Here is a 25728-nt window from a genome sequence, read left to right as displayed (position 1 = left end):
TAACTACAGGAGTCCAAATAGTTCCTCTGCTTTCAGATGCAGATCTGGTTATATTTAAGCCTTGTCTCATGTGCATAAATTGTTAAAGAGATGGTCCTCTGGAACATGGTAAGCTAAGAGGCAAAAAGGAGGGGGAATATCTGTTCATTCTTGTTATCCTGAAATATCATCTCTGGCTGTTATATTTGCAAAGGCCCAAATCACATGTGGAACGTAAAGCACCTCATAATTGGTAGCCGGGAATCTCCCCCCATTTCAACACCATTCACAAGACAGTATATTATTCATTTTAAATAGCAGTGCAGCTCAGCTAATGTGGGTGAAAATATTATACCAGCATTTTACTCTGAATACTAGCTCATAATTTCCTGTAATATAGAGCATTTAAGATGTTTAAAAAGCATTTCACAAACGTGTTCCATTCTATGAGGGGAAAAATAGTGGAAGGCAAATTTCTTGCTTGCATTTCCCACATTATTACTTTAATTAGTTCTATAATTCATTGTTAAATAAGGTAAATAACTACTTCCTGTTTTATTCATTTGTCTTTAAAGAGGGCTTTAGTCTCATGACCCTCAGCTGTAGGCAATGAAGGAATGACACATTTTGCTACTGTACCACTTAATAAAGTCCGGGCCCTCAGTTTTCAAGACTCGAGCAATACTGTTAAAGATAGGTAGTTTTAGAGGTCATTAATTCATAAAGGTTGCCAAAGTCTACAAGTGACCCGGTGGCATTTCATTCACAGACCATTTCTGCATTGGAGACATACCTTGTTTTAGCCTCACTTTGGATTTCCTTTGGATCCTGTGAATCAATTCTAGGCTTTCCGCATTTGGGCTTTCCTCCCCTCATTTCTCAAGCTGAAATTCACCATACGTTTTCCACATCTGAGTTGGAAGGAGGCAGCTTCCCATCATGCTTTGCTCCCTCCCCCTTTTCCAGAAATGTTTTTTTTTTTTGCAAAATGGTGCCTGCTTGCACCTAATTCTACCATTTTGTGCCCTTGATAGCCTCCCCCTTCCCCCGGGTATACTTGATGTGATTTTTTAAAAACATGTTATCACATTGGCCCATTATGCACGGCCGCCGAAACGGCGATTTCGGGTCACATGGAAAACACGGAGGGGGAAGACGCGACGCATACCGGTTATACACGGGGCGGGGCGCGACGGCGGCAAAACCCAGAGTAACCGATTATGCACGCGCCGATCCGGGCGCCGCTTCTGGTTGCGCCCCGCTCACCCGGAAGCTGCGCTTTCTTCCGCGTTTCACTGACGCGGCTTTTTCGGCGGCATGCACCGAAGCTGCGGCCGGTTGCAGCCGGCTCTGTGCGTTATCGGTGATTTTAGTCGCCGCCATTCCACCCCGAATGTGCGCTAAAACCCCCGTGCATAATGGGTCATTATAAGGCTGCTGCAGTGTAACAAACAGGACTGCCATTATTACTAATACTTAGATACAGTGTTATAACACAATAGCTCCCTTTAAAAAGTCAGATGTTTCAGGAAGGAGGGAGGGTGGCAATGCAGAAGGGGTGTGTGTGCACAAACAAGTCAACATGGCAGATGGGGAAAACCCCCAAATTAAAGCATTTCTTCATTGGGCCGTTCTGAATTAGATTCTTGAAAATGAGTGTAACTGGGAATTCATTAACCATGTGGTGAGAGGTCTGCACCTAGTGTGAAAACCATCACAGAGAGACACAGGACCACCCATCATTCAAAGGAGTAACAGCCCAGGCAGAGGTGTATTCTATGAAAAGACTTCCAAATATTTGAGAATACTAGTGTAACAACCTAGCCTTTCCCCTTCATATCACTGTAGAGGTGCCAAAGTTGAAGTTATACTGGCTAGAAAGTGGTGGAGACAAAAGGAGGAAAGACAGACATGAAAAGGCCAGAGAGCTTATGTATTGGGCTAGAGTAGTGGTGGTGGGGGCATGATGGAGTTCTCATTTCTCTTCAGAGTACCCAGCTACCCTCCCTCTTTGTGTATATTGTAGTCCTCCAGCTATCATCTGGGGGAAAGATGGTGTGATAATAGAAGAATGCAGGATGCCTTGATTAACAGTCAGGGAGGCCCTGATTTCAGAGAAGCAGTCCTTTACTGGAAATGAAGCAATACACACCCCAGATTTCAGGCTGAAAGGACTTGTGTTTTCATTTATGGACCCAAGCAAACAGGGCTGAGATGACCATTTTATTGGAATATTTGGTTAATAAGTTTGGCTCAGTCATAAAAGCATACTAACTGCAGTACATAAATCTCCCAAAAAGTATATTGCAAAAAAGGTAAACTTACATTGATTCAAGTAGATCCAGTTCACAGTCTGTTTGTAGTCAAAAGAAGAGAAAGAAGCTTAATCTAAAGATACTTTCCTTATCACAAATGGCTAGCTAATCCAGCATCATGTGCATATGACTATGAGGGAATTATATCTGCAGGAGAGACCTGCAAAGACATGTGTCTCCATGGAAGGCCATGTAAAGTGAGGGAGAGGACAAAGCGTGAATAGGTCAGAGGGCAGCTCGCAGGTTAAGACAGACAGGCATCCTAGTCAAGGAGATAGCACCTATCCCCCCTAAGAGTGATGTAGCACCTTCCCCCTAATGTCCAGCCATGATGAGTCACTCACTCCAACACATTTGCCTACCTGCTAGGAAGGGATCTCTCTCCAGGTCGGTAACCACCAGTTCAGACCCTATCAACGTATATTTACAGTTAGGATTTTTGGCTCCAATGTGCATTACTTTGCACTTGCCTGTGTTGAACCTCATTTGCCACACTCAGGCCCACCCACCCAGATCCATTTTTTCTCCTCTAAGAAACAAGAAATGCAACTGGCATTATTAATCTGCCTGCCTAGGTTTGAATTCTGGTTTGAGTTTTGGCCCAGGAAAGCCTAGGTTTGAATTCTGACATGACAAATTCCACAGGGAGCCCTGACAGTTCCTGATGGGGTTCTTGTAAGGGTAAAATGAAGGAGGGGAGAACTATGCAAACCACCTGGAACTCACCAAAGGACGAATGGGGTTAAAAGTTGTTAGGCTCTGTTTCAGGAGCTCTTTTCTTCATAAAAATCCCAGTAGTATTGCTGTTTGTATCAGGAAGTTGTTTTAGCCAATAACATAAAAATACTCCTGAGTGAGAACAATAATCACACCCTTCTGAAGTCTTCCTAGCAGGCAGCTGGTCTGAACCCAGGTGGTCTGAAATAGGCGGTTCAACTCTCCTTCCCACATCATTTCCCTGAGCTGAAACAGCTTTAAGCGTCCTGCTTGCCTTGCTGTGGAGCTCCACATGCTGCGGTCAGTACATGTGGTGCCCCTTGGTGGGGCAGAGCCTCCTTACAACTGTTTCTGTTTGGAGAAATGGTGCCAAAGTTACTTTTCTCCCTTCTCCATGTTCCCAAGGCTATTTGGGCCACAGAGTGCTTGGGAACATTAGCTGCCTGACGATGTTATGTGTCACTGCAAGTTGGGCTGGGCAACCCCAACCAATTTGAATCATACTTACTGTCTAGTTTGGCCCCGGGAGGAAAACATTGAGTTGAGTTGGGCCTTTCTTTTTCAAAAAACAGAAGGAATTCACTGATCCTGCACCAGGAATATAATTTAGGAAGGACCTGACATAAGTTCATTGTTTCCCTTGTTACCCCAGAAGAATGAAAAGAGAAAAGCATTACATTGACTCAGTCCTAGGGTAGAGTTCTGAATCATCAAGGAGAGCCAGGATCACTATACTCTGGATCTACTAAAAGGCGGATTGATCAAGTGATTAATGCTCACATGGCTTAAAGGAGATGGAGCACTGCAGCTGTGTAAGAGTGCAGTCTGGTGTAAGAGTGAATCAAGTGTAAGATACTCAACTGGGCAGAGGGAGTCACAGTTCTTACACCAGTTCCAGTAAAAGTCCGCCTCATAAGATCAGGCTGTTGCATGCATCCAGCATGGAAAAAGTAATCATATTTGCACAAATCAATATTTCACACAGTTGCAAGATCCTTTAAGATGCTTTGCAGAATATTGCAACCAGAGTGAAATGAATGAAAATTGTGACTCTTTCCAGACATATGTGGACTTTGAATCACATTCAATTATTGGCTCAGTTTGAAAAAGCAAGCCCCCCCCAGACACACTTCTGCAGACTGGCAGAAAAATCTTTCCTTTTCCCTTTTGTATTCAAAAGAACAAATTCCTTCTGCCAAGAGAGTAAATTTATACTTGAGGAAACTGAGAACATATTTAAAGAGGAAACAAAGAACAAGGGGTAGAGGTACACTCTATGAAAAGGAGACAGGCTTCCAAATATTTGAAAATATTAGGTGGCAGCAAGTATTAGATTCTCATTAGAGGGGGCATTAGGAAACGGAGACAGATTGAAGCAAGGTGCTGGGACAAGAAAACCATTTGCAAAAAGGGAAATAAAGGAAAACTGGTTACTGTATACTTCATATACACTGTCAATCAATGGTGTGGGAGGGAGTGTGCAGTCAAATTATACTGAAAAGTACCATCTTCGAAACTCCAGAATGGCAAAATAGCATGCAGGCATCATTTCACGAAAGCAACTGAGTGGGAGAAGTGATCTGATTAACATATCTGACATGCAATTTAACATGCACTCAACTGGGTAAAGAACATATAAATATATACAGGTACCAATCTGGGTAATATACGTTATTACATTGTTTTAAAAGGCAGTGCAATCAAAATAGGAATGCTCTTTGGGGATATACCTAGAGAGGTTTCCCCCCTCCCTTCCTCAAGGATCTCTATACCAAAACAATCATTGCAATCCTTCTTGGCAGTCTGTACTGTACCACGTCTTCAGGTGGAGTCATTAGCAGAGCCAAAACAGGTATTGTCATCTACACAATTTGATGTGAGATACTGGCATAAGCTCATCACAGGGAGACCAATGTGGATTTGTTTTTTCCCTTTCCAACCCACAGGGACAGCCCAGGATTTCTAGACAGCCCTTAAAGGATTCCTAGAATGATGCTCTGACCAAGTTACATTTGGTTGCAGTTTTGGCTGTTCAATAATCAGGGGTTCAACTTGATGTGTTTCTTGTGCAGATGCAATTCCTTCTCCTGGAACGATGAGGATCGAAAGGCTCACAAGCATGTACAGCGGAACTCATGACACTGTTTGCCTTTGAAGAGAAGCATCTTCAGAGGGTATGGCTTTGGACAGGAGTCTCAGGGGTTGTGAAACTCCAAATAGTCACCTAACCTGCTTTGGCCTGCCACAGAATCCCAAGTATCTATTTACCCTCATAAACACACACCTGAGATTGTACAGGAGTGAAAGATACTGCAGGAGGGAATGGTTTCCTCTCCCACCCTTCTCTGCTCAAAAGCACCTCCCCAAATCTGTTTTTTAAAAAGAAAAACAGCACCAGAGTTTCATTACACATATTTACAGATAATATGTAGTTTCCTGTCACTGATATAATATGAAAGAAAAAATGACCCTATAACCCCCCAGAGGTATATATTTTTGAGTGGAGAAACCTCAGGACCTGGAGTGATTTCAAAATGAGGCTTAAATGGGCTTCTCCTTAAACTGGTTTATGATGTGAATATAAATATGCACTGTCAAGGATGTACATTTCATTCCTTCTCCTCATGACCAATATTCATTGCACTTACCCATTCAAAGTGCTTTGTAAAAACTTCTGTAAGAACCACACTGTCTACTTCGCAGCAAAAATGAACTTCAGAAAATTAACATGATTATTCGATAGGAAAAAGAACAGCATATTTTAAAAGAGGGGACACTGGAGGCAGCTCACATCTCCAAAACGGTCTTTTTTAAACACAACGTCCCCAAACCCTCATATTCACACAAAGCATTCTATGTGCAGGAACTAACTGCTGGGAGAAGTGATTGATGATATTACTGATGATGATAACAGGAAATGTTGAATTATTTCCTCTTGTGTAGATTGATATTTCTAAACATCAGAAAGATGGAAGGCCCCCCAAAATGGCTTCCAAAAGACAGTAACATTCAGAGGGTTGGTTCCAGTAATGTGTAAGTGGAAATGCAAACTACTGCATGTACAAGCAATAGTGCCAGTTGTTAAAGTACCTGTTGACTGATACCTTGTGCAAGCAGAACATTTGGATAAATATTTTTAACTTAGCAGAAGCCACCGGCATGATCTTTTTAGTATGTTTCAGCTTGGGCAAGGACTCAAGCGGTCATGGAAACCTCTCCTGGATCCAAAACCTTTTTTAAAGAATAGAATATGATATACCTTTGTAGAAATCCATTTTAATATGGAGGAAATTTAGTGTTTACTACCATGATGTTGACCTTGGTAGAATTATGAGATTTATCAGCCTTGCCCAGGAACCATCCAGTTGCTGCAGTAGAATCCACCCCCCCCCTTCTCAGAAGAACCATAAAGTTTGAGAAAGGGTTGTGTTGCTCATGGCACAGAGGAAGGCAGACCTTTTTTGGGCTATTCTTGGAACCTCAGGAGTTTTTCCCCCAGTGTACGTCTGCTCTCTACTATTCAGCTATTTGCACAGGAATAAACGTTTAGTTTTGAAAATATGTAAAGAACAAAGCTGCAGAAATTGACTGGAATTTCCGTCATTTTCATCCATCTGGCTTTCATTGCCTGCTCTTCTCCTTTCCTACTCTCTCTCACCAAATCTTTTTAACACATGCTGACCAAGCTGTAGGGGGAGATATAAAAATTATAATTCATAACATCCATCATGGCACTCTTCCACACTCCTGGTAGCATTCTCTGGCTTACCAAAGGTCACTCATGACAATACAATTATGAATAAAAGAGTTAGATATCTAATTAGGCAATAGCTGCCCCTTTATCTTAAATGGCTGCCATACTTTTCTTATATTAAACAAATGCCCTTTATTATGGAATCTCACAGTTTCTACCCGATGCTCTGGACTGACCTGTATTTCAAAAGGCTGCCCCTCTAGTATATCTGGCAGATGAGATCCCTGATCACTAAATCATTCTGTGGCTATTGATCTGATAATCTTCTGGGACAGATAAGAACTGGAGAAGCATTTTTGAGTACAGGCCATTTTCCTATCCAGTTCTGACTGGAAGTGACTTCATCAAAACCCTTTTAAAGGAGCAATCTGATGGCTGCTTTCCCTAGGGTAATGCTAGAGAAATACAGGCTCATTGAATGCTTTAAAATGCATGAAAGGACAACCTAAACAATATGCTACTTACCTGTAAAAATATATTTCCAAGTGGAAAGGGAAAAACCATTACCGCTTCATTGGTGGCTTCTTATAACTTATGAAATCATCTGTCAAAGATATTTTACATAGAAATATCCTGCCTCAAGGCAGATATTTGGATGAGATCAGTGGTTTTCAAACTTTCTATGTGCAGGGAACCTTTCCATGCTGATCCATCAGGCAATGAAGCCTGAACTTTTGCTGCTGAAACACAATGCATTGCAGAAGACCTTGGAGCATGTTCTAGTGCAAGCACTAAGTTCATGTGGGGAACTGATCAGGCTTTTGAGAGCTAGGAATGATTTATAATACACCCAATATTCCCATGCAGTTGCACATTGCAGGGAAAACAAGGGCAAGTCAAGAAGTATTGCGACAAAATAATAGAAACCCATATTAAACAAAAATATCAAAATGTCAAGCTATTGTTTCTCCATCCAGGTCTATACAATTCTGACGTCACTGTTCCATCTCTCTAACCCTTCCCTGAAGAATTATGTGCTCTTTGATTTACACCGCATCGAAATGGCAATTTTGGCATTCTCAAGGGATTCAAATTGTGTTACTTTTAAATTTTCTTTGAGTTTTGGGAACAAAAGGAACAAGAGCAGTACTGTAGGGTGGATGAGGTAAGGCTGCCCAATAAAATTCTTGTACCCATGAAGAATGAGCAGTGCACTGCTGTGATGGGAAAAAAATTCCTCTGTGCAACTTTCCTGTCTTTTTTTTTCACCAATGAAGTTTTCAGTTATCTTAAAACTTCTTCATAATAAGCCCCCGTGATTGCCCTGTATCCTTCGAGAAAGCAGTTTTGTTTGGACTAAACCCTTGCATGTATGAACTGGAGCAATATATTTTGACTTACTGTCATATTGGTGATGGATGGCTTTGCCTTTAAGGAACTTGATTGCTATTAACTCTGCTTGAACATCTGCCAGTTATGAGCACACAGCTAATCACTTGGTAAGCTGTGCAGAGGCTTCCAAATGAATATGTGTCCATACTTCTATGCTTCACACTAGTCAGTTCAAAAACCCAAATGATAACCATTCCAGGGAATACTGTCTATTCTCCAGAAAATGACTTGCTTTAGTTCTTGAACCTGGGCTGAATCTGCACATAGCTTTTATTCCAATCACAGGTTGATTCAGTCCCTGCCATCTCCACTGAATGCAATTTCCATTTTGATTGATCCGAGTGACCCTACCTTTATCCTGCAATATCCTAGGCCCATTCTGCACTCATAGGATAATGCACTTTCAATGTGCTTTGGCAGCTGGATTTTCCTGTGCAGAACAGGAAAATCTGCTTCTAAAATGCATTATCTGTTGCATGCAGAATAGGCCTTAGAGTGGATATAACCCTCAATATTTAATGAATCGGATTGAGAAAGCATGTGGAGCTTTGCCTGTTTTGAATTTGGGGCTGAACTCCATGGTAGAGAAGCCCTGATTGGCAAGGGCATCAGTTCCTGGTTTCCAGGCATAAAGGGGAAGCCCTAACTTTTCTCAGAAGAAGCTCCAGAAGCCTAAACTTCTCTCAGTAGATATTTGCCTCTTGGGTTTTTCCCCCCTCCTCTGCTGTCTCCAATCCTCTTCTTCCCCCAATTCAAGAAAAGAAAGAAAGAGACTCCTGCTGTGCTTGGCTCCCCTCTCCCCTTCTGAGCCTCCCTAGCCATGTGCAGATGAGCCTCTTGTGGCGCAGAGTGGTAAGGCAGCCGTCTGAAAGCTTTGCCCATGAGGCTGGGGGTTCAATCCCAGCAGCCGGCTCAAGGTTGACTCAGCCTTCCATCCTTCCGAGGTCGGTAAAATGAGTACCCAGCTTGCTGGGGGGTAAATGGTAATGACTGGGGAAGGCACTGGCAAACCACCCCGTATTGAGTCTGCCATGAAAATGCTGGAGGGCGTCACCCCAAGGGTCAGACATGACTCGGTGCTTATACAGGGGATACCTTTACCTATGTATGTATGTGTGTGTGTATAATGTTAATATTTTGATTTTATAATAGCAGGACACCAAAACAAAATTTATTTTTATTATGTATTAATCAAAACTAATCTGCCAAATACACTGTTGAGTTGTCAATCTGATGAGGGCAAACAAGATCCCATGTATTCTCCTTGTACCTTATATCTGAAATCATATATCAACTAACTCTGCAGAACACTGTGGTTCCCAGACACGTGCTCCTAACCTCACATATGATAGTGTTCATCAAGAAGACACTGTGGCTGGTTTACCACTGGGATCCTTTGGAGATCAAAAATATAACTAATAGGCCCTGGATGATGGCTTGTATTCAAGGATGTTTAGGCATGAAATGAAAACCAACTGAGTTTCTCTTAAAATGGTTGCAGAAGACCTGATATATCTTTGTTGAATCTCAGGGTAATTTTATAGTGCATAGTGCACATGTTTAATTTCACAAGTGTTCTAAATTAAGCAGACTTCTGAATTCCTACAAAGTAATGCTTTCCAATTCAAAGGAAAATGGAAAAAAATGACTAAGTTAGTTAAACCTGATAAAAGACAAAGTTGCTCTCTTCCCCTCTGAAAGCCATACAAGGGCAAACAAAATGTTAAGTATAATTCTATTGCACATGATATAATGCACAACAGTGGTACAAACTAACTAATCTAAAAAGATGGGGAAATGTTTCCTCACTTGGGAATAAGTTTATAATTTTCTGCTGAACATATTTTGCCCACTTCTTTCCCTCCTCCCTTATTCTCCACACATTTGTTCTCCATAGTAAGGCAATTATCTATTATTCTGGGGAAGTGACTCATATTTTCAGCTCATGTTTGATCAGTGAGACTATTTGCTGGGCAAAATGTTTTGGGAATATAATCGATCATTTCACTGCCTCCTGCATTCTTGTCTGCAAGGAACTACCCCAGATGGAACAAATGAGTGGGAACATTTTAAGACATCTGAAATATTTCTGGTATTTTTCAGTTTGCATTAGGACATACGGAATTATATGGTGATCATCTGTGCTACTTGTTATGCTCTGTAACCATCAAAAACAGCAGTGTTGGGTGGGGGGCGGCAGTATTTGAAACTGCTTTGTTATAAGCATTAAAGCGGTTCTTACTATTCCTTATTCATCATGACCTCTATTTACAAAGAGAAAACAAAAAAAAATACACCTGCATATGTAAATGAAGGAATTATTTATTACAGTCAGAGACCTGCTCTATGTTGAAAAAAAAATAACCTTGAATAACCCTTCTAACCCTAGGTTTCTACGTCATCCCGTCAAGGATTTCGTCAAACATCAGGTATAGCAGAATGTGAGGAAAATGGTCATCAGCACATAATTTGGATTTCTTTCTTTTCAATGGAAAAATGCCTGGTATGCTACCTTCATTATCTGAGCCTCCATTGTTGGGGAAGCATCAGAGCTCATTCCCAAATTCTTGTTGATGTGCAAAGTTGTCAGCTGCACTCCAACAAGACATAGAATGCACGCTTCCTCTTTTGGCCCTTTCCAACCCAGCAACACTTCAGATGGTTCTGCCCAAGCCATTCTGTGACTGTCTTCAGACAAATAAGCAGTGAATATAGGGCCCATTCCATGCACATAGGATAATACACTTTCAATGTGCTTTGGCAGCTGGATTTATCTGTACAGAACAGGAAAATTTACTTCTAAAATGCATTGAATGTGCATCATCTATTGTGTGCAGAATAGGACTAGGAGTGTATACAGCAGGTCATGCAGTAACAGATAGAACTGGATGACATCTGTGTACAGATGACACCCAAGCCCATGCCTCTGAACCAGCTGTAGGAGAGGTTGCTTAAAGATGTTAAATGACATCGGGGAGAGAACTGCATTCTAGGGCATCCCACAAGGGAGCCCACAGCAGTGTGGTAGCCTGGTTGCTACCCTCTGTCCTCTGTCTTAGAGAAAGGAGACCAGCCACTGCAAAGACAGTCCCTATATCTCCGTGTCAACAAGACAGTGAGCTAAGTCAAATGCTGCCATGAAATATAACAACATGAACAGTGCTGGCCTGCCTCGGTCTTCGAAGATCACCTGCCAGAGAGACCAGAGCCATTTCCATCCCCTCACCAGGCCAGAAGCTAAACTGGAATGGGCCCAGAACTGATGATTCATCCAGATATGCTTATAGATGATTCACAGCTGCCTGTTGAATCACTTTTCTTAGAAAAGCTAGAGGCGTGACAGGGTGATAGTTGATAGGGTCCCACAGATTGAGCAATGGGCTTTTCAGTAGGGGCTGAATCATTGCTCCCCCTTAGACTCTCTGGGAATGTCCCTGAGGACAGAGGCATGTTTATTATCTCCCAGAGAGGTTTCTTGATTCTCTTGCCACCTCCTTTAACGAGCCACAAGGGACATGGGTCCAGAGGGCAAATAGTCAGCCTCACTGAAGCTTGCACCCTGTCAGGGGTGATGCAGTGCAATCAGAGGTTACTGTCGCTAGAACACCTCGCATGACCCATCATTTCTATTCACTCTTTTGCCTAGCTCCTTTCCCGATCCCTGTGGTCATCGTAACTGGTGTGTGAAAACTGCCCCTAAGAGGAAGGGAGCCAGTATTCACAGTGACTTTTGAAGGGAATTGTTATCATCATGAGGCATGAGAAAGTGGAACAGAAGGTCTGGGGACAAAGAAAACAAGTTTCAAACTCCTAATGACTGTCAGTTCTTATATTTGTGGAAAGCAACACGGCCCATTAAATTAATACAGCAGCCTACCTTGGGGGACAAGGATCCAGGTTACAGGCTTTCAACAACTGGGGGGGACGTCGGCTGCTCACACAAAGATCTTCATCCACAAACTCTCTGGTCTGTTTATTTAGGCAAGTCACAACTGCTTCTTGGACACCTGCGCACAAATACACACAATACATAAACAAATCCCACAGTAAAAATTGAGAACACAAGAGTCAGGGCAGAAAAGTGCAGACATGACACCAGCAGGGATCCTGCTCCATGCCTCCAAGACAACATGCTGGATGCTCTTGACTGTCAGCAGGCAGGGTTCACACAATTTAGCCTCCTGTGGAGCAACTCTAGTGCCACATGTTGTGTGCTGAGCGGCTGTGAGCTAAATGGTACCTGGAGCAGGATGGGAACTGAAGCATGCAAACAGGAAACAGGAATTTCTCCACTGGCAAGCTGGAACAAATTGCCTTCAAATACTTTTCTGATTAGCAGGAGAGTTGAATTCATTCACATTACAGTATTTCTCTTACACTTTCTAGGGGGGAAAAAACTCTTCTGGGGCTAAAAATTAATGTCTACTTACAAGTTTCTGTCACATGAAGCAGCACCAACATTTTGTGTTTTTAAAAAATGCTACAAGACACATGGAATCGATGTATAGGCTCCTTTCCTAGATCTCCAGTTTTGTCTCACTGAGCTAAATGGAACTGAAGCAACTTAAAGCCAACTAACAGGTTGATCTGGCTTGCTGTGTGCATTTATGTGAGACAATCTCTGTTTATAATTTTGTTAAATTCCAGCTAGAACAGTAAAAAAAAAGTTCCCTCATTCAAACCTAAAATTAATACCATTCCCTGTCCCTCAGAATGTTATAAGGAAGTAAAAAAGAGGAAATGTTATTGAATAGTACTTCCTCTTTTTGCAGTTTCAGGGCATCATAGCAATGGGATTCATTTCCCTGCAGTTAGAACAATTCATTTAACAGTGATGCCATTTAATAAATGTAATTAATGAAGTATATATCCAGCACTCAAATATTGCATCAGCAGACATTCTTTGCATGTAATCCAGGAAAAGCAAAATAAATGAATAAATAAAAATTACCACTCCCAGTTCATATTGGGACTTCCTTCTAATGTGTGACTACATCCCTAGTACCCTTATTGTCAGCGTGGGATCAGCCACACTTACTTCTCTTGCAAGGTTGGCCATGTGAATAAAACTGGTAATCTTGAAATATTCAGATTCAAAACCATACAAAACTGTACCTTCATTGGGTTTTGATTGAAGATCTGTTTATTTAATAATACCTCTCTCCCTGATGGGAACCCAAAGCAGCTTACTACAACATTCTTCCCTCTTCCATTTTATCCTCACACCAACAAGCCTGTGAGGTTGATTAGGCTGAGAGAGACTGAGGGGTTCAAGGTCGCAACATCTGCTTTCATGGTGAGGATTTGAATCTGGGACTCTGACAGCCTAGTCTAACTACTACACATCAGCTAAGAAACATGATGGTCACCAGGCTACAGAACATACTAGGTAAGTGCCAAGAGGTAGAAATATGAAGGAAGCTACATATTTTGTAAATTTCAGGCAATTTGCTTTCCCATAAAGTAATGTTGGATATCGGTGACTTTACTAGATCCCCTCCCCCACTACCAGTGTTTAATGCTCCCTTTTGGAGCTAACCGTGAATGTCTTGTACTAGGGTAAATGGGGAAGAGGTTCTCATGGTGCTAGAATGCTGACTGGACTCCATAAAACACAGAGAGCAATCTTAGGCAGATCTACTCAGAATTGTACTCAGGTTTTACTCAAAAGGAAAGAATTCTTAGAGTGTTTTTTCCTAGCCATGGTTGATCTATGGACTGTCCTGAAAATCAACTAATATTGGTCAATAATAAAGTTTTGGAGATCAGAAGTCATGTACCCAATCTGTTTTTTAACAAAATCTCTTGACCTCAGAGCATAATCTGAGTATATGATGAATCATGTATGATGAAGCTAAGGGGTTCTCAGGCTGGTTACTGCCTTGATAGGAACCCTCTTAGGAGCTCACCTTGAAACCTTTAGTACTAAGCAAGAAGAGCCAGATTTTGTCCCACATTTTGGGATGAGCAATGCCAGAATAAGACCATGACTGCACCAAAGCATACCTTGGGTGTCTCTCAGCCACCACCAAGTTCACATGAATGCTAAACCAGTTACACTAATACAAAGAAAATAAAATATGCATATTAATTTCAGTTTTCCAACAGGTTTCCAGTGTTGCTCTAAATGCTAAAACATGAAATGTACCTCAAGAAAATGTGCACTGCAGCAAAACCCGCTCTGCTGTAGGGTTAGATGGAATCTGGGTAATTCATAGGCAATCCATGGGTGATTTCAAGCCTCTATTGAATGGTGACAATTAGCTCAGACTAATTGTCTGAGCCTTAGCCTCATTTCCACCACAACAGTAAGAGCAGCACCACCAAAGAACCCAAATCTTTTGACGATGACGGCATGTTTACAAAAGCATCAAGCAAGCCTGAGTAAGCTTACTGAAGAAGCAAAAATAACATTGCCATGTGAGATATTCTGCTCATTAACAAAGATACATCTCTTGCAAAGAGCTGCTCTGCCATGGCACTGATCCACTTTAGCGCCATTTATGGCCATATCACCTTCTCCATGCCAAGGAATGATCATTATCTCTCACAAATGTTTATTGCCTTCTTATCTTCGTGTATTAGTAGCAGGAGACAACTCTTGCCAAAACCCAGGACTCACTGCAGGCCTCAATCTTTTAATGAGTTTCCAAAAAAGATTGATGACTCCTGGGCCATATCCTATGAATATATACTTCATTTATTTATTATAATCCACTAAAACTGGAGTGTAAGATACTTATATACGATAGCTAGTCTGTCCTTCAGGCATTGGCTAAGCTAAGCTTTAAGAATGTAACAGCACCATGTGCATGTGGACGATTCCCTGGCATACAGTATCTGCCAAATGATCAAAGAGAGCTGGTTCTTCCAGGCGCTCAAACAAGGCAATGAAGCAGCAGTAATATACAGATTATTAAAGGAAGGATGTCCAATGAAAGGGCCGTTTTATGACTCCAGTCTACAATGGCTGTTTGTTTGTGTTCCTCACATAGGATAATTTTAGGACCTAAGAAATAATTTCTAAAATACAAGATTCAATCCAGTAGCAAAGAGCACAATATTGAAGCCCCCTTGGAACTTCAGGGTTGAATCTTACCATTTCCAACATGGATATATAAAATCTGGAAAATACATAATAAAGAAGGAAAACATTCCTTCCTAATGAGGAAATATGGCAGGGGGAAAAAAAAGACCTGCTCAAAATAGTACACACAAAAAATCCTGTCTTGCCACTTCCTAGAGAATCTGAGACCCATTCTAAAAAAATATAGCTCACAATTTTAAAATAATGAAGCTGGGTCTGCTTTCCCTTGAAAATTCCTGTAGTTTATGATGAGGAAATTAAAATGCTATATAGGGCAAGGGTAGGACATGAATCTAAATAGCTTTCAGTTCACTTTCAATATACCATCAAATGGGATTTGCAGTGTTTATTATATCTACCAGAATAGAATAATTGTTACATGATACTTGATGACAGCAGTGGAAGACGCAGCCACTGAATGAAGACTAAATTACTAACTAGTTCCTTCTGGCTGCTACTCCTTTGAGGGTAAAGGGCTGCTTCTGTGTCTATCAAATTTCATCTCCTGGGAGTACAAAAACAATAAAATTAACTTGATCTGTCATGCAACTGTGATAACAAAAAGTATTATTTGGAAGCTATTTATTTCGCTCTCATTTGGTTCAGAGAAAATGTTTTTCCCTCAGGCTTTCTGCACGGCAGCCATTTTGCAAACAATCAAAAGACATTAAATGGATAAAAAATGCATTTCTTCATCTTTTCAGATGTTTCTTTTAAGTCAAAATGTACAGTGGTAGCACTGTTTTATTTTAATCTAAAACTTCAAAACTACAGAGAAATCTGCCAAGTGTTTGTAAAACACTGCACATAACATTTTAATGAAATCATTACATTAATATTGATTTTTTTGTTTTTTAAAGTAATGTTCACATTCACATTGGAAACATGCAGGAGATAAAGATACCAAAGAATGGATGGAATCGGAATCTGTCAAAAAAAAAAAAGAGTGGGAGATTCTGAATGTGTTGGAATGTTATTTGCGTTACATGGTTCATTTTCAATAGGGGTCACTCACTGATACCAAGGTTTTGGGTATGCTTGAAGGTACAAGGGATTGCAACCGTGAGAACCATTATCCCTGGGTACTAAGGGCTATCCAAAAGGAAACTGCTAATGGGGGCTATCCACTTCTGCCATCACAATGGCAACAACAGAGCCTCACAACTTCAATATTTCAGCCTTTTCTTTATTTAAGCAAAAATAAAACTAGCCCCCACCCCCCGTCCCCTTGCTGCTTATTCTCCAGTCATCTATTTACTAACCTGTCTCCCATCTAAGCCTTTAAGGTAACCATCTGATGCATCTGAATGACCTTGGTGACCTAGACCAGGATGTAGGGCCGATCTGGCTGTGACATCTGTCACCCATTCATCGCCAGGCTGGCCAGATCTAGATCCATCCTAACAGAACTTTCAGCTTGGATTTAGCATGGAAAACTGCATTTTTGGCATATTCTGAAGAGCTGCTCTGGGATGCAAGTTTGAGATATGCAACTTGTTGACCTGGTTGGGTTGGGCGCTCTGTAGGTACCATATATTTACTTGCTCACTACTCTCATATTACAGAGATGCGAAACTTCCTGTCATTTTTACTACTGATTTTTATACTTCAGTAAGAAGCAAGTAGGGGAAAGCAGTATTTTGCTGTGACTAGAGGTGCTGGCATGTTGATTGGAAATATAAAACATTGCTCAGTTTTGTGATAAAAAATTATTTCTCTATCCAACATACTTATATCCTGGCAAATGTAGTTTGAAGACACCCCTCTTCCATCTCTGCATGGCCAACTGCAGAAAGAAGCTGAGAAATTCTAGGAGGCTGAACAATTCTAATGGGCATACGTTCCTAATTAGAAGAAAATGATGGAGTAGACCCAAATGGATTGGACACCATGTGTATTAAACAATTCTCATAATATGCATAAACGGTGACCCTTCTTAACTTTTAACCTAAGTGCCAAGCTTATTAGCTTCAGGCAATCTTTTAGTTAGTTATTTCTGCCATATGTTCTCTCTCTCTGTACTTGGATCCAAGCTAATGTCATTTGGTAGGATAAACTATCAAAACCAGCTGAGTCTCCAGTATATTCAGTAAGGAAATAAATATGTAACAGCCCAATGCTTGAGATCCATATGTCTCTGCTTACAAAGCAGAAGTCAGGCAATGTAAAGTAAATGACACCTGATGCTTCCTGCCTTAGCCTTGCTGTTTGAAAACACAGTTCTCTGGCCCAAATGTAAGTGGTCAGCAGGAAATGTAAACAACCAGACTACTGCATTAGTCATATGAAAGACCCCAGCTGTGAATTTTGATACCTTCTAGATCCAAAATGGTATCACATCTGGACTTTATTTTCAATAGTTCTTCTACGGAGACATTCTTCTTCTTTATATAGAGAAAACAGACACTGAGGGCCAGTTCTCACATGATGTCCGCCAAGGTGAAGCTAGTGGAAATTTTTCTGGTAGGGACAACTCTATGCAGTCATATTAATAGGCAAAAGTTGCTCACACTGTGAATTATCCACATTGTATATGAAGTTTTGATGTCACCTCAGGAATTCATGGCATGACCATTTTTAGTGGCTTTCATGAAGGAATCATAACATGTTTTCTAGAGGTTAACACACACACCCTCCCCTTCTGGTTGTATAGAAGTAATAATAGCACCCAATCTTACGGAGCTGCAAGATAGGCATAAGGATATGTTCTATGACCACATTGCAAACAATTGTTAAGAACTGCCATTAAATATGAATGCATAGAAATATGGCCCTTTATATGTGTTATGAATAACAGTGTGCCATCAAGTAGTAAACAACTCATGGGAACCCAGGACCATGAGGTTTTCAAAGCAAGATACAAGCAGACGTTGTTTCCATTGCCTTCCAGTCTTCCCTGGTGGACCCGTGCTAACTATGGGCGACTCAATACATAGATGAAATTTAAAAACCTAGAGAATTATCATTCATGAAGACTATCAAGCACTCGTATTCTACAAACAAGAGACAAAAAGAAAAAGGAAGTGAAAAAAAATTAATGTTTAAAAACTGAAAAATGTTGAACATCAGGCTTCATATAATGGACTTCTGTGGCTCTGCACTAATAAGTCAAAAAGGCAAGCATCACATCTGATAACATTACTCTCTTCATGCCAAGGAATTATTGTCATCTGTCAAAAAACAAAGAAGTGGAAATATTGTCACTCACCTCCTCCACAAGACTCAGAGCATTCTGTGAAGCCTTCATATTCCCAGTCATAGAGTTCGTCAAACTCTTGTGCACCACCATAAAAAAGATCAGTCTCTTCAGGACTGTATTCGCCAGTGTCACCGTTGCAAGGACCACCATAACAAGCTCGTTCTGAGACTGGCTTAGACCCTTCACATTCATCAATGGGCAAATCAGCCACAGACTGAGAAAAGGAGAGTAGCACCTGGCACTTTACCAAACGTACTTGGATGCCCACCCCACAGGTCACACTGCAGGCAGACCAGGGCTCAGGAATGAACCTATAGTAAAGCCAAAAACATAGGAAAAAAAGCCAAATTTATATGAGTATCAGAATTACTGGTGCTCTTTCCATAGACAGAAAGTTTTAATGTGATTCAAACTTTGGCCAAGTTTCCTTGATTATAGGCAAGTCTGAAAATCAATGTTTACCTCTCACCCTTACAATTTGGGACATGAAATCTATCTGAAAAAAGTTGTACATGCACATGTATAACTTGGAATCAGTTTTGCAACAGGGGATAACTTGCAGCTGAATTTTTTTCCAACTGGAAACAATTCATACAAACTGTATTTGAGTTAATATATGAAAGGTTTATGATATTTCATCAATCTGTTTCACCTATGCAATTCAGCATGAATTTCTGGTCTTCAGATAATGAACACACATGTGAGAATCAGACTATGCGTGGTATGTACATAAGTTCCTTTCCATTTCTGCTATACAACACCTTCAGCTGACTACTAATATACAGAATCAGTTATACAGAAATTACATTCAATACAGCCTTGTTGTTAGTTCAAGAAAATGTACAAAATAACCTTGAGGTAAGGTAAGTCTATTATTTCATGCATTCTTCTGATATGTGTCATCCCCAAACATGATGTTTTGTGTAAATGAAGGTAAAGATAGATAGATATCACTGAATAGTATTTTAAGTGCCCCACCTACTTTTTCTTTCATTATATATAAAGAACATACAAGTTAGTTCTGTACAAAATGACATTACTGTTAATAAGCAGGAAATGATCATACAACACACCTTGTTAAACACATTTTTCAAAATCCCACATGCTCTCTATGAGAGGAAAACAGAGAAATGTATAACTTGTAAGGGAACTCTTCCAGAGTCTGCTTCTTAAACTATACTTTATTCATTACTAATCATTTCACCGTGCACAGCAATTCATAACCAAAATTCAGGAAATAACATCAGGAAGTTATATTTTTCTGCTTCCTAAACAGATATTTTGCATGTAGAGTTATGAGCCTAGCAGGGTAGGTTTATGCTATGTAATAACATGCTTCAAATGCATAAAGGGAGCTGGTTGGGGTTGAGAGCAATAAAACATACAAGGTTGCCATTAGAAAGTCAACATTTACTAATAGCAACCATATTTTCAAATTTGGCAATAGCGCTGCTCTGTACTGTTTAAGAACGAACAAAAAAGCACGAGTTATTTCACATATGAATCCAACTCAGCCATCAAATAAGCGTAACTCTTTTAAATTACTATGCAATCGTTTTATCCATAGCATTCAAAGCAAAAGAACAATAAGCACAATGTGACCGTATTGATCGACTTGGAGTAAAATGCATTGGATAAGCACAGAAATGGATAAATGTACAATGCCCAGATAATGTGAATTTAGATAAAATGGAAGATTTTTTATCAGTGAGATTAACATAATTGGGATTCTTCACACTGAAACAAATCAACATGATATTATTAAGCAGTTGAAGGCCATAGTGTTTTGATATCCTTTCAAGATTATGGATTCTTGACCTCCGTATTGAAAAGGCATAGCATCACTTCTCACTGTCATTAGCTCTGATGGAGACGCTAATAGCATGGGATCATAGAATAACTGAGTTGGAAGGGACCTCCTGGATTCTTGACCTGGCTTCCTAGTTGTGGACAAGAAAGTTCTCCTTAGGTTATTTCAATTTTATTCTAGCATTGACATCATTACAATCAAGACTGTAACACAGGGATGACCCAGATTAGAAAGGGAGTAGGTTTCTAGTTACTTTTAATGACTGTGCATAAAGATCAACAATAAAAGTGTTGTCAAATTCCTTAAAAGCAGAAAACTAGCCAGGGAGGCAGTGGGACCTGTGAATCATTTGAATAGAAAGTTATGGTGGCCCATCTACACACTTCCACACAGTGAGGTAGAACATTGTCCCCTCAGTGACTCAGCGGCCCCAAGTAGTGTGATTTCTGTATTGTAAAGGAGTAAAGCTGATTGCCCTACCCTTTCCCTGGCAGAGGTTTCGACTTTTTTGCTTAGCCCTGGAACTTTATAAGGTTTAAGAGCCCTCTTCCTAAGCCCTTTTCAAAATGGCACTGAGACGAAGTTAAAATCCAACAAAACAAAAGCTTTTAAAAAACATACATAGGAGGGTTAAGTAGAATGAGGAGATAAAGCTTTGTTGTAAAATTCAGTTGTGTTACAGTTTATAGTTCTTAGTTACAGGCTTTAGAGAGGTTTAAAAGCTTTTCTTAGTTTCAGAGTTCTTCTGTACATTGAGAGGCTTTTATTTCAGTGTTTACCACCCACTTCTGAATTTATCTGAGTTCCCTTTAAATCCCTGGATTTTCTTTGAAGGCTGGTATCCTCTTTAATATCCCAAATTCTCTTCCACATAAACACCAATCTCTTTAACTCTTGAGGTATCTGAAGCAAGTTTCCATCTACACTAGTCCAAGGAAATCCTCAACTAATTTCCCCCTTTTTAATTGGGCAGGGATTTTTCTTCTTTCCCTAGATGATTTCTCCCCTTTCCTTTGGCATAATTTGGTAGTATCACACCACTACACAAATCCCTCTGCCAAATATCTTTCCCAGTCCTCCCAACCACATAGAACTGCTTTCAGTTTTTTAGTTAAGACAGTATTCTCTGATTAAAATTATCCCTCAGAGTAGTTTGTTTCTCAGCTAGGGCACAGAAAGGTCTTCTCTAAATGCAGATTCTGTCAAAATATTAACTAACTCTTCCCTCAGTAATACAACTCTAATATATCTTCTTTCAGCTGTTGCTGGCCAATCAGAATATTTGGAGCAACTTGTCACTCAAGCTCTTTCCTCAGTAAAGAATTAACCCATCACTTACTGGTTCTCTGTCACTTCAGCACTTGGAACCTGGCTTTCACAAAAGTATTTTTCTTAAATAGGTGTATGCTGCTTGTCATTATATAAATGCCACAATTGCACCAATAAGAATGGAATAAAGGCAGTTTCATAATCCTTTTCAGTTTTGACTATTCTTGTACTGGATGCCTGGAATGCAAAGGAAATTATAGAGTCTGGCTGTGGGGAATATAAACCAGGTTTGTACAACAGAGGTGAATGCAGCCTGGCAAGTTTGCCTGGTAACTTACTAGGGTTTTGAGAAAGGGTCTAGAACTAAAAAATGCAAGGGGTCGGTTACAATATTTTGCTTGGTTATTAGACCTAGAACACAATTCTAAACCATACTATATTCTGGGCTCCTGTACCTTCTGCAGCGCCCACCAGTTCAAGCAATCAGAACCAGATGGTACATTCCTCACAGGACTGTACCATCAAAGAATGCAGGGATCACATGTTTTAATACTGCCTCATATAAAAACCTCCCTGAAGTTATGTAGTTCCTTTGTTGGATAAGCTCAGCATTCATCTAGCCAACTATTCATATCCCATCTGCCACAGAAAACTCACAAATGATGTTCCCATTTTGCTATCATGGACAATATAATCCCCATGAATCTGCATAATTCCCTTTCCCCCCCAAAAAAAAACAATCCACGCAAGTGGCTGCTGTAGTTTAACCTAATTAATCCATTTCAAGCTGAAGGATTTCATTTTACCTATCCTGATCATACTGCTGGTAAGATTCACTGGATAAATGTACTATTTAATATTCTTGTGTATATGTGTCCATGTGAGAGAGTACAAATACTGCCTTTACTCACTTTCACAACACTGTTCATATTTATACAGCTTTTGCTGTATAAATAAAAGGGTAAGGGGTAGGTGGGCAGAGAGTGGGCAGGGCCTGTCCAGAATTTGAGTCTACTGGGAGGTGCACAGCGCCTCCCGATTGGCTCAATATCTGGACAGGACCTGCTAGGGGCAATCTGGTGACATGGCTGTCAGTTTGCCCTTGGCTGCTGATGGAGCCAGAGGTAAGTAGACCTCCTGTGGGGGTGGGGGAAAGCAGGGGGCAGGGAGGGTGAGGGGCTTGCACGCCATGGTTCGGCAAAGCCTCAAGCGGCCTCCAACGCTTTGACACAGCAGGACTATGATGGTGGGAAGGGAGGGGAAGCCTGGGGAAGCCCGGGGAAGCCCGGGGGAGGGGGGAAGGCCTTCCCTTCCCCCTTGGGCTAGGAAGCCCTCCATTCGCCCCACTGCAAGCCCTTCCCAGACCAAGGGCGAGGGGGTTTGTTTGCTGTGGCCTGGCAAAGCCTTGGAGGGCAGTGCAAGTGCCCCCCCCCCGAGGCTTTGCCAGGCTGCAGCAGGACTTTGATGGTGGGGGGAGGGGTGAAGCCAGGGGGGAAGGCCTTCCCTTCCCCCTTGGGCCGGGAAGTCCTCCAGCTGCCTTGCTGTGGGGTGGCTGGAGCCCTTCCCAGCCCAAGCGAGAAGGGAAGCCACCCCTGACCCCTTTCTAGCACCCGTTGTAACAGTTACAACAGGCTTTATTACTAGTAATTTTATAATTCTGTATCTTACCTTTCCATCTCTTGCTCTCAGTGTCACAATAGATTTGGATTCAAATGTGTCTGCAGTAAATATAGCAGTCTCAACAATTCATAGTTGGCAAGTGACTTCATTTGTACCAAACCATTTAATAAAAAACACCCAAACACAATCCAGAAAATTGCTATACGCAAGCAATAGCATGGCATGTATTAGTGATCATGAGGGATCCTCTCCTATAACAGCAAAGCTTCCCATGAACTGCCTAAGTGTTTGTTATCCTTGGGATGGATCCTAGAGAAATTACTGCCAGATAAACTTAGATATGCCTCTCTGGATCATGGCCAATGCAAGAAAAACTACATCTAAAAATCATTCAAGTGATTTGTGGATGGACAGATAGACACATTAAACCCATTCCCAGTGAAAGTAGTTTTTTCTTTTTCTCTAGTTGCAGAGTGTAATGCCACATAGTCTTTTCTTTTGAAGTGAAGTTTTTGCTCAATAGTTTTATAAACTCAGCTCTCTTCAGACAGGAAGGTCTGAGTTCTTTTAACTTATAAAAATGAATATGCTTCAGATTCAACTTGTTTGTGGTTAAAAATATGGTTTCTCAGATAAAGATCACCTCCTTTATAAAAGCAACATAATGGACTTTGTTTTAAACAGATATTAGTGGTGAGAATGTCCACATTTTGTTTTGGCACAGAACAATCACATTCAGTTATCTTTAAAATTCTCTAGAGCAGAGCAGAGCAGTACAGACTCACAGTTTTGGGACAGCAAAGGCAAAAGAAATCGACAAGCCCCAAATAAAATATTTTGTAAAAAAAAACACAAATCCAATGCCCAGTCCATTAAGAATTTTTTTCCAATTGTTTCACTGGTCAATGGACCACCACAACTAGAAATTATACAAATAAAACAGGTGGACAGAATCCGCAATTAGAACTAGAGGTAGCTAAGAACCTCTTGCCATGTATTGCAAGCAGGATGAGAGCAGCCGGCCAGCCACGAGCAAAAGACATGTTTGTTACCAAAGCAGCGAGATCTCCAGTGCCTGCCTTCGAGCCCACCTCCCTCTCTCTTCACCCAGAATGGGGCTTTCTATTTTCTTTAAAAAAAAACATTAAAAACTGCCCACAGCCAGGCAGAGAGGGAAAAAAAAAAACTTTCCCCCACCAGTTTACACAAAAAGCATGCCCCTACCCCTCCCCAAAAAAATCGGGCGGGGGGGGGGAGAATTACTTAACAGCTTCAAGACTCAGGATTCTGAGAGGGGTGGCAGTAAAAAAAAGTCCCATGCATCTATGAATAGATGCATAGGCCTTTTTTTTTTTATTGCCACCCCTCTCGGAATCCTGGGCCTTGAAGCTATTAAGTAATTTTTCTAGGAATAGATCCGTAGGCATTTAAATGGAGAACTTTTATTTTTAAAAAATTAGCTGGCATCGCGGTCCCTTTAAAAGAGGGGAAGAGGTGATTGGCTGCCTGTCTTGATTGACAGGTGAAAGAGAGGAACATGTATAGCATGTTCTCCTCTTCTACCATTTCAAGTAGGTATGTGGAGTAGCAAGACACACTAGAGGGAGGCAAAGGAGCCAGCACATCGGGAATTCCCAGAGGCGTGGGGTTTTTTCAACGTTAAGCCTAACACTGGCCTAACACTGCTATTTTTTCAGTGTGGAATGGCCCTAAGAATACCCATGTCACATCAGATCATGAGACCTTCTGCCCCACCCCCCAAGTTTCTTTTGCTAGTTCCAAGCAGGCTCTCTGCTTTCTCTCTTCTACCTCTTCCAATATCTCAAATTGTATTGTTCTCTCTCACACTTTTGTTTGCCAGCACATCAAATTTGCCCTCAGTAAGCTGAAAAGCTGTAAAATTTTAAGCTGCCACTAAGAACACCCACTAAGAAACAAATGTATATTGAGCAGAACAATGTGATTGGAATGCAATGGCAGGAAAATATAAGATTAGAGAAAGGACTAGAGCTTACATATATTTTAATGTTTTGTGATAATACTCAATGCTCTAAATATATATATATATAATTATATAAAAGAGTAGTTCCTTATCTCTGAAAACGTATCCCCTGTGACACTTCCAGCAGAAAATCTGAAGAGAGAACATCTGAATGCCTAACTTAACATTTAGCTGAGCTTTCTGGGTGATGCTAGTCCAGTGGCCTTTCTGCAGATATGTCATTCCCTGTGGGTTCTGCTCAAATAGATGCATGCCAGGAATTTCCGTTATTGAATCAGCGCCGTCACTTACCCGATGCCATCTGGTATCCAGATATCACATTTTGCCCTCTCTTGTTTTTCTGTTTTTATGGCTCACACCAGGTTATTTATTGCAAAATGTTAAAAGCTGGCTATCATGTTAACATACAAAAGTGTTTTTCAAGAGTTACAAAGTGAAATCTTTTAAACACCTTTCTTCCCCCACCCCACCCCTGCAAGGTCTCCAACAAAACAAATCATATGGAAACTAATACAGGCCACACTTTTCTTCATTTTGATGGCCGGTGCTTCTGATTCCAACTTATATAACGGGGCTATTTAATCAGTCACCAATAAAAATGCCACATAAGTATATGCAAACGAGACATACTGTATATGCAAGAG

General features: G+C 40.8%; 1 protein-coding gene across 3 annotated transcripts in view; it reads right to left on the bottom strand.

Annotated features, from left to right (window-relative positions):
* The window catches only part of ADAMTSL1 (ADAMTS like 1), a 555547-nt gene that overhangs the window by 102288 nt on the left and 427531 nt on the right, over positions 1 to 25728 (bottom strand). For all 3 annotated transcript variants that reach the window (XM_077345150.1, XM_077345149.1, XM_077345151.1), the window contains 2 exons: positions 18393 to 18694; positions 11975 to 12104 (listed from right to left, as the gene is read on the bottom strand). In XM_077345150.1, the coding sequence (XP_077201265.1) occupies positions 11975 to 12104; positions 18393 to 18694 (432 nt within the window). The remainder of the gene's footprint in view (positions 1 to 11974; positions 12105 to 18392; positions 18695 to 25728) is intronic.

Source organism: Paroedura picta, chromosome 7, assembly GCF_049243985.1.
Source record: "Paroedura picta isolate Pp20150507F chromosome 7, Ppicta_v3.0, whole genome shotgun sequence".
In the NCBI taxonomy this organism is placed as follows: domain Eukaryota; kingdom Metazoa; phylum Chordata; class Lepidosauria; order Squamata; family Gekkonidae; genus Paroedura; species Paroedura picta.
The sequence above is the reverse complement of the archived record's forward strand: the minus strand, read 5'-3'. Positions and strand labels throughout refer to the sequence as shown.